This window comes from Camarhynchus parvulus, chromosome Z, assembly GCF_901933205.1.
Source record: "Camarhynchus parvulus chromosome Z, STF_HiC, whole genome shotgun sequence".
NCBI classification, from domain to species: Eukaryota; Metazoa; Chordata; class Aves; order Passeriformes; family Thraupidae; genus Camarhynchus; species Camarhynchus parvulus.
Window position 1 is genome coordinate 68,100,124 of NC_044601.1, and position 12,242 is coordinate 68,112,365.

Sequence of the window (12,242 nt, forward strand, 5' to 3'; positions counted from 1 at the left end):
TGGCCCAGGGTGCCCAGAGCAGCTGTGGCTGCCCCTGGATCCCTGGCAGTGCCCAAGGCCAGGCTGGATGGGGCTTGGAGCAGCCTGGGATAGTGGAAGGTGTCTCTGGTCATTGCAGGGTGTTGGACTCAATGGCATTTAAAGGTCCCTTTCAACCCAAACCATCCTATGAGTTTTTTACTGGTTTTACCTGACTGGTAGTAGGATGAGGGGAAATTGTTCAAACATTCACATTTTATTACTTTGGAGAGTGATTTTCTCAAACACTGTTGTTTGTAGGTACTGGAAAAACTTTGCTTGCTAAGGCTGTTGCCACAGAATGCAATACAACCTTTTTCAACATATCAGCCTCCACCATTGTCAGCAAATGGAGGGGTGATTCAGAAAAACTTGTCCGGGTAAGAATTCCTCTCTCATGCATTATACTTTAGCAAACATCATTTTCCCCCTTGAAGAACTTGGGTTCAGCACAGAACTGGAAACAAGTGTTCCTCTGATATTCATAATCTTTTCTGATTTAGACAAAACATGGCTTTGTTTATACCTAGTTCTGAAAGCAGGAACAACTAATCACTTCTGTAGAAATCTCATAATGGATTCTTGCTGTGGGACTTCAGTTCTGTAATGTAAGATGGAGCAGATGTTTTGAAGGCAGCAAAGATCTTTGACTGCCTGATCAGGAGTCAGACCATCAGAGTTCCAAACTAGTGTGTGCTTAGTGACCTCTTCAGAGCACTTCACATCCATTTTTCAGGGGTTGGCTCCTAGGCAAAATGAAATTTAGATTCCCAAATTCCTAATTGTTCTTTGTGGCACAAAATGCTGCACATGAACCCCTGAACCTTTTGTACCACAGCTGAGCCATGCAGAGTCCTTGCTAGTTTATACACAAAAATGCATTTACCCACTTGCCAGCAAACTACCTTCCTTGAAACAACATTACATCTGCACTTGACTGGAAGATCTTTGTGGCAAGGGAGTTCTTTGCCCATCTGAATCTCTCCATAACATCCACTAGCTCAGTGGAAATCCACAAGCCCTTAACCTGCCTTACCCTCATCTCTTGAGCTGCACTTCAGGTAAATGCAGAGCTCTTGGAAACAGATAGCCACAGCAAACTATTCTCTGGAAATGGCATTGTTTGTCTTTCTTGAAATGTAGGCAGTGGCTACAGCACACTTACTCATCCTGCCTCCTTTGTCCTTTAAAGTTGCATATTTTTCTCCTGACATTCCCTTTCTCTCTTACTAATTCTCTTGACATCTGTCTAAGTAGCTTCCTGGAATTTTCTTTTCTGGCAGGAGTGTGTGGGGACAATCTGGTTTCTGCCACCATGATACAGAAGGCTTTTGTGAACATGCTGCAGCACATGCATTGATACTGAATTTGTGGCTTTTTACCCTTAATTAAAGTTACAGCAGAATCAAAAAATGCAGTAAGATTGTCGATCAAGAGAGCTCTAAGAAAAGTATTGTGTGAATTTATATCCTAAAATCACATGTGTGTGGTGAAGGGGAAGTATGTATGGGGTTTGTGGTCATTTGGAGGCATGTCCTCTCATCCTGTTTTACTTAGTTCTACATGTTATTTCTGTATTTTATATATTATGTATTTTATATATTATATTTCTAGTAAAATTGTATCCTGGTCATAGTCTACTTGTTACTCTGGGCAAATGACTTAAAACCCTGTGTTTCATGCTCAAAGTGATGAAAATAATACGCATCTTTTAAAATTCGATTTTTCAAGTGTTCAGATTTAAAAGTGCTGGACTAATATACTGTTAGTGATACTTATCTAAAAACTCAAAACACACTTTATTCAAGAACTGACAATGTTTTCTTACTCCTAACACAGGCCTCTTCATGTTTACAGAAAATTAGATGAAACTTCGTTCTCCAAAGAGCAGATCCACATTTTTTGTTTCAGCTTTCCGTCCATTTTTTAAATTGTGATTGTTCAAGCAATTTATGTTTGTTTTGATCATGAAAAAAATGAGTGCTTGATTCTTATCAAAAGAATCAGTGCATTTTCTTTCATTATGCTTCAGCTGACCTGCATTTTTTTTCCACAAATCCTTATTAAAAAAAAAAAAAAGTACAAATGGAGCAACAACAAAAGACACATGTTTAATCTCAGTAACAATTTAGGAGTTCCCAGAATCCTCTGATGGATCATTTTCTTCTATCCCATTATTCTCAGAGTACTCTGATAGGATTTAGACAGAAATATTTACACATAAAGACAGGATTACAAGGCTGTGTTCTTTATATCTCCTTTACAAACCTCTCAGATTTTGAGAGGATTCAGGGACCCTCAGCCTATCCAGAGCTTTTTTCCAGCAGATATCCCCTGGGATGTGGGTGCTGTTAATTTATCTTCCATGCCAGTTCACTTTAGTGCCTTCTTGTGTCAGTTTCACATTTACTCTTCTCTCTGGCAGGTGTTGTTTGAGCTCGCCCGGTACCACGCTCCTTCCACAATTTTCCTGGATGAGCTGGAGTCAGTTATGAGTCAAAGAGGCACTGTTCCTGGGTAACTGGTGGGACCGCTTTGGGATGAAAAGAGAGAGGTGCTGTGCTTGTGTCAGTCACAGCAGAGAAGCAAGAGAGCTTCTTTGAGAATCAGCAAGGGGTTACAGGGACAGCAAGAGGGAGGGAGGTGCAGGGCTTTATAACCAGTTGTGCTGTACTTTAAAGGGGTTTAAAATGGAAATAAAGGGCAGTTGTGAGGGAAACAACAGGTGAATTGTTAGAGGTAAGTAAGAGGTAGCTTGTTTTGTGACACTTTGAACACAGGCATGGCAGAGTAATAGGGAGTGTACACAGTGGAATGGCATTTCCATTAGTGACAGATTTTGGTGGCATTGTCAGGACTTCCCATTGCAGGACTGTAAGTATGTTGTTACTTAAATCCAAGATACAAGAGAATTTTTAGTTAAAAACACATTAAAAAAAGGTTAGGGATGGGAAAGAAGCCAGAGAAATATAAAAATATTGTTACAACCATTAGGAACCCATTACAGGGGATTTTATGTACAGTGAATTACATGATTATTTTATATATATTGTATTGTATGTCTATATTGTATGCTTACTGTTTGTAAATAGAGTATGTCCTATTGTAAAGATGATATTTCTAGTCATTCTCACTTAATAGATGCAAATTATGAGCCAGATTTGTTCTTCATATGTACATTTAAAAGCTCTCATTAACATCACTGGGTTATATATTCTAATAAGGACTTTTATCCTAGATGCTGTACTTATTTTTACATGGAGTTATTAAATACTGACTTGGCACTGATATTTGAATGCCTTTGCAGAAATAAGTCATTAAACCTGAACTGCAGCCCTTACCATCTAATGTCCCGATGTTTTCCCTGGGCTTGATCCAGGAGTTTCCGAGAGCTTCACATCTGGAACCAAGAGTTCCAGCTGGTTTTCTGCAAAACAGATTACCTGTATTGGGGCCAGAGTTCTTAGCACTTTGCTTAAGTTCTCCTTTTTTGAAGAAGGATCCTTTCTGTGTGGTCTCTGCCCCTTGTCTAAATTCATATCAGTACAGTGTATTTTTCTGTTTTCTTTTGATAGAACATTTTGCAAAATGTTGAATTCAGTAGTAGTTTTATTTTCTTATGGCCATTTCACATTCAGTCACGGAAAAATGCTACTCTGAAGAGGAGGGTGTACCAGTTATTTAATGGCAACTATCACTATATAAGAATTATAAGAATTCCCTGCTGTAGATCAATCTGTCAATCAATCAATTGGAGCCCTAGGTATTTTGCAGTAAATATTGGTCTTGCATGGAGATTAACATGAAGAAAAAACCAAATAAATATTTTCTTTGGATTCAGTAAGAGTGAATTCTCCTCATTTTAATGCACTAAAAAGAGTCCATTTAAGTAATCATTAGAAAGCTTGATTTTAATGCTTAGATGTTAGCTAATGGAGCTTAATCATGCTTTGAACTGGGGCAAAACTGTGACAAGGGCTCAGTTGCTGTGAATGACACTGTATAAATAGAGATGATTAATGCACTGAGCAAATACCGTTTCTCTGAATCTTGGTAGTGGTGAACATGAAGGAAGTCGGCGGATGAAAACGGAATTACTGGTGCAGATGGATGGCCTGGCCCGATCTGATGATCTTGTATTTGTTTTAGCAGCTTCCAATCTGCCATGGTAAGAGATCCAGAGAGTACATTTTGAATACATTTTCATGAGCTTCTAAGCACAGATAAAGATTTTATTTAGACTTCTGCAGAAAAAGCCTTGATATTTGGTTAAAGCATTTAAAGATTAATTTTGAGCTTTTACTTTTAAACTCTTCAATTCTTGCTATTTGTGTCACATGAGAATAATCCATAATAAAGTCAACATATGCTGGTTGTACCAGCTGCTAATATTTAAAATGGAGTATTTGACTTTATAGGCAAGTTATTTACTATGTTTAAGCTAAGAAGGGTTTTCAGCCTGGAACTGTAAGGTGCTTAAAACATCTGGTGCTTAGAAGGATACTCCGTAAATAGGAATGTTGGATTTTATTAGTATCAAATGTGACTTTGAAAAGTTGAGGGACAAAATTCTCCAGTTTCTTCACACAATTTAGTATAGAAGAAAAAACAGTCTAAGATTTGAACTGTGGAATTTCATCAAGCTGGGCAGGATGTGTATTGGGAACAAGACAAGTTGGAGAGGAGAAGGAAGGGAGGTAACATTTGTAGTGTAACAACTGTGAGTGCTCAGGAGAGGAGCTGCTGATCCTCACAGCACTGAGATCTTTCTGGATACTCTTGTCACTAAAGGCACATGGAGAACAGTGGATCTGTTCCCCTCTCACATGGAGAACAGTGGATCTGTTTCCCTCTCACATGGGTCAGAACAGGAGAAGACAGCAGCCCTGTTTCCAGGGGACTTCAAGCCATAGTCTGGGAGTTATTTGTTGGAGCCCAATGGGACATGTTTGTGGAATGACCTCATGTGAGCAGCAGTTCAGCTGCATTTCAAGTGGCAAAACTTGAAATTTGACTTAGAGGTGCTTTGTTTAGTGAGATGACACCTGCCCAGCTCTTCAGCATGACAGACACAGAGCAGGGCACCTAAAACCAGCTGGGAGCCAGAGAGGACTCTGCACCCACAAAGCTACAGGCTTCATTTATGGATTGTTTTTCAAGATCAGTGATTTCTGGCTGAATCTTACGAAGTTGCCATGGGTACAAATGTTGGAAGAGCCTCTCTTTGTGACTGGAGAGCTCCAGGTTGTGATCAGCAGACTGTTGGGAGTATCTTGAGTCTGAATGTCACTGGGTGTGTAACCACAGCTGCTTCCTTTTAAGTACTTATAAAGAAGTCTAAAGTCCTAAAGCGTGTGTTATTTTGAACATACAAATGCACATTTTGGTTGTGCATATCACCAAATGTTCTCTCACAAAGTCTGTGGTAATGTTTTATTCCTCTTGTCAGCTGATCCCTTTTTTGTCAGGCCTGGCTGAAAAGGTCCAGGGAACAGGCAGATAGAATTAAACAACAGAAGTTTTTTTTGGAGTTTTTGACTGAGAATTGAGGCTCAAAGGTATTATTTTCAATCAGTTCCATGTGGCAGGTAAGCCTAGCTTGTTTTGTCCAGGGTGTTCAGGCTCTTTAAATGAAAGAATGGCTGTGTGAACACCTAAAATTTGCATAGAAGTTAACTGTACTAAGTGAGGCTGGTCCCTACTCTGGCCCAAAAGTGTGAGTACAGAGCTACAATGGGTTCCTTTTTATAGCCATAATAGCAAAGTCTGTGTGTTGGTTTCAGGGATTTATGTCTTGGACAAACTCATGAATTTAAATCAGTGCAAAATCCTCCCCATTTTGTTACAATATCTATGTAAAAGGAACCGAGCTGAATGAGATTTAATTGTATTCTAGTTGTGTAAGAAAATGCTGAAAAAAATAACTGTTCTCTTTGTGGACAGTTAAGTTTGAAAGAGAATTAATACAGTATTAATACATTTGTCTGTCTGTTAGTAATACAATATAGATGTTTATGTTCTTGCAGCATTGTTGCCCTTTCTGAAGAAGCTCTGAGCAGTGCACTGCACCTGTGATCTCTTAAATTATCCTGTGAGATAATAATCCATGCAGAGAGATTTTTGCATGTGTTTTGTTACCCTGTATCTGCCTTATACAATCAATAAGCTTTCTGGGAAGTTGTGTAAAATACACAGAATTCAGTTTTAAGTATTTTATGTATTTGATTTTTGATCATTTTATAATACTGAAGTTCTAATTTCTGCAAAATTGCTTCCTTGAAACATCCAAAATGACAGCCTTTTTTTAAGGTTGAGACAAAATGACAAGGTTTCTGTTTTGAGGGACCTGCCCAGAAAGAAAGCAGTCAGTCTGTGTTGGAACAAGAGTGACAGCTGGGGTGTTCACTTTTGAAAGTTTTATATCTGAGACTTTAGAACTTCCTTCTGGACTTTCTCTCTTGTGTGGTGGAAATGTTCCTACCACAGAGAAAATGCTTTAAGAAGGAGCTGGGCAAATGCTTAGAAAGGTGTTTGAGGAGGATGGAAAGCCTGGTGAAAGCCTGAGCTTTCACGTCACTGGGGTTCTCCAGCCTTGAGGAATTTGGGATTATCTGCCTCCAGAGAGGTCGGCAGGTTTTAAACCTCTTTTAGGATCCCAACTATATATTTACAGATTATTTTTATGAGCATTAGGTGACATTTAGCTCCTACTGTCAGACCTAGACTTCATCTCCACGGGAATATTTCACAACAAAATATCAAAAGACCTACTGCCACCTAAGCTGTGGCTTCACAGCACTGGCCTGTGCTCTTGCAAACATTTGTTGTTAAGCTGGATTTCAAGAGATTTGTTTAACATAGATATTTATTGATCAGGAAAAAAAATTAGTACCAAGCTGCTTTTAGAAGAATGAAAAGAAGCCTAAACAAAGCTCTTTACAGTGTCCTAAGCTGCACTGCAGCTATTGATCTTCCTCTTCGGCCTGTGCTTGCTGCCCAGCCCTGCTTTCTGCTGCTCATCTGCAAGGTGTTTCTATTAACAAATTACTTGTTGAAATGGTTGAATGTAATTAAATAAAATAAAGGCCTTGCTAGTAAAGGAATAAAGAGATCCTTAATCATGGAGTGAATGTTTCCTACTGTATCAGCACATTTAATTCAGTTTTCATTGCAGTGCTGTTTTCTTCTCACCCTTACCCTCAGGATGGGTGAAGTTGGGGTGCACACGGATAGATTCTTACCTTCCAACCCAAACCATTTTGTGAATCTGTGATGCCTCCTAATGTTAATTGCAAAAAGCCATCCATCTTATGGATCTGTAGAGCTTTGTTTATCTTTTCATGAGCATCTCTCAGTACTCCCATTGGCTGTTGTTTCAGAGAATATTTAGGTTGGCTCAGTGCTTTGTATTCTGCTCTGGTTAATGTCACTTAACCTTGCATTTGATCACTGACAAAACAATTCAGCAACAACCTAAACACTCAAGATAGCAAAAACATTGTTTCTTTATTTCCCTCTTCAGCCAACAGGTCAGCGTAACCTTCTGGATAAACAGAATCACAGAATCACAGAGTGGTTTGGGTTGGCAGGCACTTTAGAGCACATCTAGTTCCACTCTCCTGCCACGGGCAGGGACACCTTCCACTGACCAGGTTGTTCAAGCACCCTGGTTTTGAACACTCTGGGGATGGCACAGCCACAGAGCAGCTGTGGCAGAGCTCCTCTGGGCAGAGCAGAGACTTCTGTTGGAGACTTATTTACAGAACATGGCTGAGGGTGCTTGTGAAACTGTGTTCTTGGGGGCCTGAAGCAGAAGGAGTGATGAAAATGTCATTTGGAGGATTTGCAGACTATTTGCAGAGGCTGGCTGTGGTTGTCCTTCACCTGCAAAGGCTTTTTAGAATACCTGTGTGGGCACCTCTAAAACCCTGAGAACTTTTGCTGATGATGTTAATGTGGGTATTAATATGGGTAAAAAACAGCAAAGGGTAATCAGCCAGAGTAATTATTTCCATCCAAGCAAGGCAATTTTAAGAAGTTGAGCTGAAAAATACATTTGGAAGATGAAAGGAGACTAACATGGTTCTTTGTCTATGCTGGGTGGGACCCTCTGCAAGAGGCATTGCACTGAACATTGGACAGCACCTGAAGCAGCATAAAAATAATAATATCAATATAGCAATAATAATATTGTCAATATAGCAACAGCTGTTGATTAACAAATTCTGGTATTTACTTCTGAGGCCTTGATTACAAGCACAAGGGTGGATCTGAGTGAATTCCTGTTGTCCTCTGAGCTCCTGGTTTTCTGATTTTCATGTTCATTGTTTGGATCAGTGCATGTGGAACAAGGCCTCCCAAACCAAGACATTGTGGGGAGAGGGACACTTCTGTTCCTGCAGAGCTGACAGCCAGGCATGCTAAGGTCGGGCAGACACCTGTGTGGGGATTTGGAAGCCCATTTTTGGGTTTTTTTATCATGTGCTATGCCATAGAAACTTGCTGTTAAAAAAAATAAGGATAAGTCAACAATGGTGACAGAAATCAGCTCTGGCGTTGGGCTACAAATCCATCTTGAGCTGGCTTTGAACTCCCTGTGAACTAAAAGGGGGTTTCCTTTTAGAAGGAAACAAGAAACTCCTTTTGTTGCTTTAAAATTGACTTTGCTGGGAAAAATATTTCACCCAGGGAATTGGAGATAGGGGGAGATTTATTTAAGTGTAACTGCAGTCCCAGGTTGCAGGTACAACCGTCCAGCAGCTGGTTCCTTGTGCTCAGCCAGCACAGGTGGAAATGATGCTTAGAGCTTCTGTTCTTCTGCCTGTACAAGAAACTTTGAAGTGGGTTTCCCGTGGACGAGATTTTCTTGCCAGGTATGAGGACTAAATAATATTTTAAACTGGAATAATGAGTCTGTGACTGAATGGGGCCAGTAGAGAAAGACTGGTAGAGGACGTTTTTCTTATCTTTTTTTTTTTAGACAAAACATCATAACCAGTGTTGACATTGACAGAATCACAGTTTTTGGCTCACTGACACATTTATCCAGTATGTTCACCCTGCACATGGTATTTTTCATAATGTGGCTGTTTATTCATAACAATAAAAATATAAATAAAAACAAATAAAAATAGTAATAACATAAACAATTATTTGTAATTTGCATAGCAGGAGGAGTCTCAGTTTGGTGTTCTGTTCTGCCATAATACACAGCCTCACATGCAAGACCTTCAGTCTGGATTTTATACCTACTGAGCATCCCTTATTAAGTAGCAATTAATTAGTCCTGAGAGTGCCCCAGACAGGCAATTTGTAGTGACTCCTTAATAGCAGAGGGGGAAAGGGAAATGTTGCTGATGAGACATGCTGCAGATGAGTACCAGGGCAAAGGATGGAAACTGCAACTTCTGGTTGTTATTGTTAGCATCGCTGTCACAAGTAGCATATCACTGAACAGGAATGCACTGGATAATTAACCCTTTTTTTTTTCTTTTGGCACAGCTAGGCGAGGGTGTTGCTGTCAAAGCCAAGTCTCCACGCTGAGATGCTCCCTGTTGTCCTGTGCTTGCAGGGAGCTGGACTCTGCCATGCTGCGGCGGCTGGAGAAGAGGATCCTGGTGGACCTGCCGAGCGAGGAGGCACGGCGGGTGATGATCCAGCACTGGCTGCCCCCTCTGAGCAACAGCGGCGGCGTGAAGCTCAGGACGGATCTGGACTACAGCCTGCTGAGCCAGGTGGGCAGGGCTGCAGCTGCTCCTGGGCACGGCTGGGACAGCACCTCCAGGGCTGGGACAGCACCTCGGTGTGCAGCCACTGCCACACAGGGAGCTGGGCACCTCCTCAATTCACCTGGGAACCAGCCAGAGGGGCACTGGTGGGACGTGGGGCTGGGCACGGCACACACAGACACACAGACAGACAGACACACACACACAGACACACGCAGAAATCGCTGTCTTCACGCAGCACGGTGTGTGCTGGCCCTCTCTGCTGGGCCAGCTTTTCAGCCTTAAATACAGGGAGACATCCAGCAACAGCAGATTTTATCACTGCTCTCACCAAGCTGGGAGCACTTCCAATTCATCAGGGTAATGAACAGTTAATTGTGTAGGGAGGGTTTGTCACAGCTCCACTGCTGTGGCAGAAAAGAGCATTTGGCAGCGAAGAGATTCACTAGGTACCCCAGCTTCCTTCGTGTAGCCCTTTGTCACATCCTGGATTCTTTGGAAACAGAATCCTAAAATGGTTTGGGCTGTAAGGGACTTCAGAGATAATCTTGTTCCAACCTCCAGCCATAAGCAGGAGCACCTTCAATTAGCCCAAGTTGCTCAAGGTCCCAGCCCTTAAATATTTTACTTTACCCAGCTGAGATTCTTACATCTGTTTACAGACAATACTGCTCATTTCTGGGCTCATAAGGAAATACATTTATTTTATGAACTGGAAAGCTGAGGATGGACTCAGAAAGGTGGGTTTTATTTCACCTACAGAAAACTGGCGTTTAGTAAAAAAATGCCCAGTATTTTCCTTGGTCCTATGAGCTATTCATAGCAGGCATTCAAAGCAGGCATTCAAAGAATAACAACCTACATAATTTTGAGTGAACAGTACAAAAAAAAAATATTTGTGTGTGTTTCTGCGTGTATATAAACGTGCATTTCAGACAGCAATAGACTTCACGAATATTTATATAAATAAATACACAATATATATGCCTGCAAATTCCATTTATGTCTGATTCGTGAACTGTAATGTATCATTCTGATCCCCTCACAGGAAACAAATGGATACTCTGGCTCAGACATAAAACTCGTGTGCAAGGAGGCAGCCATGAGACCAGTGAGGAAAATTTTCGATGCTCTTGAAAATCATCAGCCAGGTACCTCAGCTCTGAGCAGAGAACCTGGCCTGGGAAATGCTGATTTCCTGCTGTAACTCTTGGAATGAACATTCTAACTCCAGCAGGTGGAGCTCTGATATCTGCCTGGGAAAGTTTTTAAATCTACAGTTCCAAACCCTGTTAAATTTCTAAAAATCAGGGCTTCTTTTAAAGCTGTCATTATCTGTGCTCTCAGCACAAATGCAATTTTTAATTTATCTCACTACATTTAGTCTGTTGTTTTCCTACATTAAGTGTTGGACTAGGCATGGATATAAAAAAGTGTATTTTGGTAAATAGTAACAGAATTTATTCAATTCTCTTGTCTTTAGGTAACAGTAACTTGCCCATGATCCAGCTGGACACAATCACAACCGAGGATTTCCTGGATGTGATCACCCACACCAAGCCATCAGCAAAGAATCTGAGCCAGAAGTACACGGCTTGGCAGAGGGAATTTGAGTCTGTCTGACAGGAAAAATCAAAAACCTCCAAGCCATTTGCCATCCAAAGTGGCCTCCAAAGGGTCAAATGGTCATGGGGAAGGGTTGTTTCAAGGAACAAAATGCAGCGACAAGTGTCAGAGGGAAATCTTTACTTTCAAAATGCAGGGGTGGGTGAAGGTGTTGTGGTTATTCTTTATTCAAAAAAGTTCTTGGAGTTAGTGTGATGGTACAATCCTATGCAACAAAGCCTGCAGCCTTAATTTTATGTATAAAGACTTAAAAGATTGATTGATTGATTGATTGATTCTCAGTCTTTATTCATTACAGATTTTAGGTAGAACTGGAGCAAAGTTTAAAAGCAGATACACAATTAGTGTAATTCTCCATTTCTGACACTCTGTAGAACATCACAGTCAGTGTAGCTTTCCCAGCAGAGAACTGCACCCTTCTTAATGAAACACAAAATAGGAGCTTTCAGTGAAATTCAGGACCTTAGCAGGGCATGTAAATTTGGCTAGTTTGTCACTATTTTCAGCTGAGTTCAAAGCCTTGAAGCATGTTATTGTACTGTTGGTTTGGGGTATTGCCAAGGTGAAAAAGGCAAGGAATTAAGAGAAAAACTGCAGAAAATCAGCAAATTTAGGATAATTAACTAAAAACTGTATTGGTGGCTACTCAATGCTGGTTTGCAGCCAGCCATAAAGCAGAATTGCAGAACCCCAGGATGGGCCATGTTGGAAGGGACCAGAGGGGATCACAGTTGGTGCCACCTCCCTGCTCCAGCAGGGCCATCCCAGAGCACAGGACGCAGCATTGTGTCCAGAGGGCTCTGGAATATCCCTGGTGAGGGACACTCCTCCCCTGTCTGGTCTCTGTTCAGGGCAGAAGTTGTGCCTCCT

The 12,242-nt window shown here is 41.0% G+C and overlaps 1 protein-coding gene across 2 annotated transcripts in view; it reads left to right on the forward strand.

Annotated features, from left to right (window-relative positions):
• KATNAL2 (katanin catalytic subunit A1 like 2) overlaps window positions 1–11,647 on the forward strand; it is a 29,225-nt gene extending 17,578 nt beyond the window's left edge. For both annotated transcript variants that reach the window (XM_030968846.1, XM_030968845.1), the window contains exons 11-16: window positions 280–398; window positions 2,444–2,535; window positions 4,076–4,186; window positions 9,590–9,752; window positions 10,795–10,897; window positions 11,230–11,647. In XM_030968846.1, the coding sequence (XP_030824706.1) occupies window positions 280–398; window positions 2,444–2,535; window positions 4,076–4,186; window positions 9,590–9,752; window positions 10,795–10,897; window positions 11,230–11,369 (728 nt within the window). In that variant the 3' untranslated portion in view covers window positions 11,370–11,647. The remainder of the gene's footprint in view (window positions 1–279; window positions 399–2,443; window positions 2,536–4,075; window positions 4,187–9,589; window positions 9,753–10,794; window positions 10,898–11,229) is intronic.
• The last annotated feature ends 595 nt before the right edge of the window (window positions 11,648–12,242 follow it).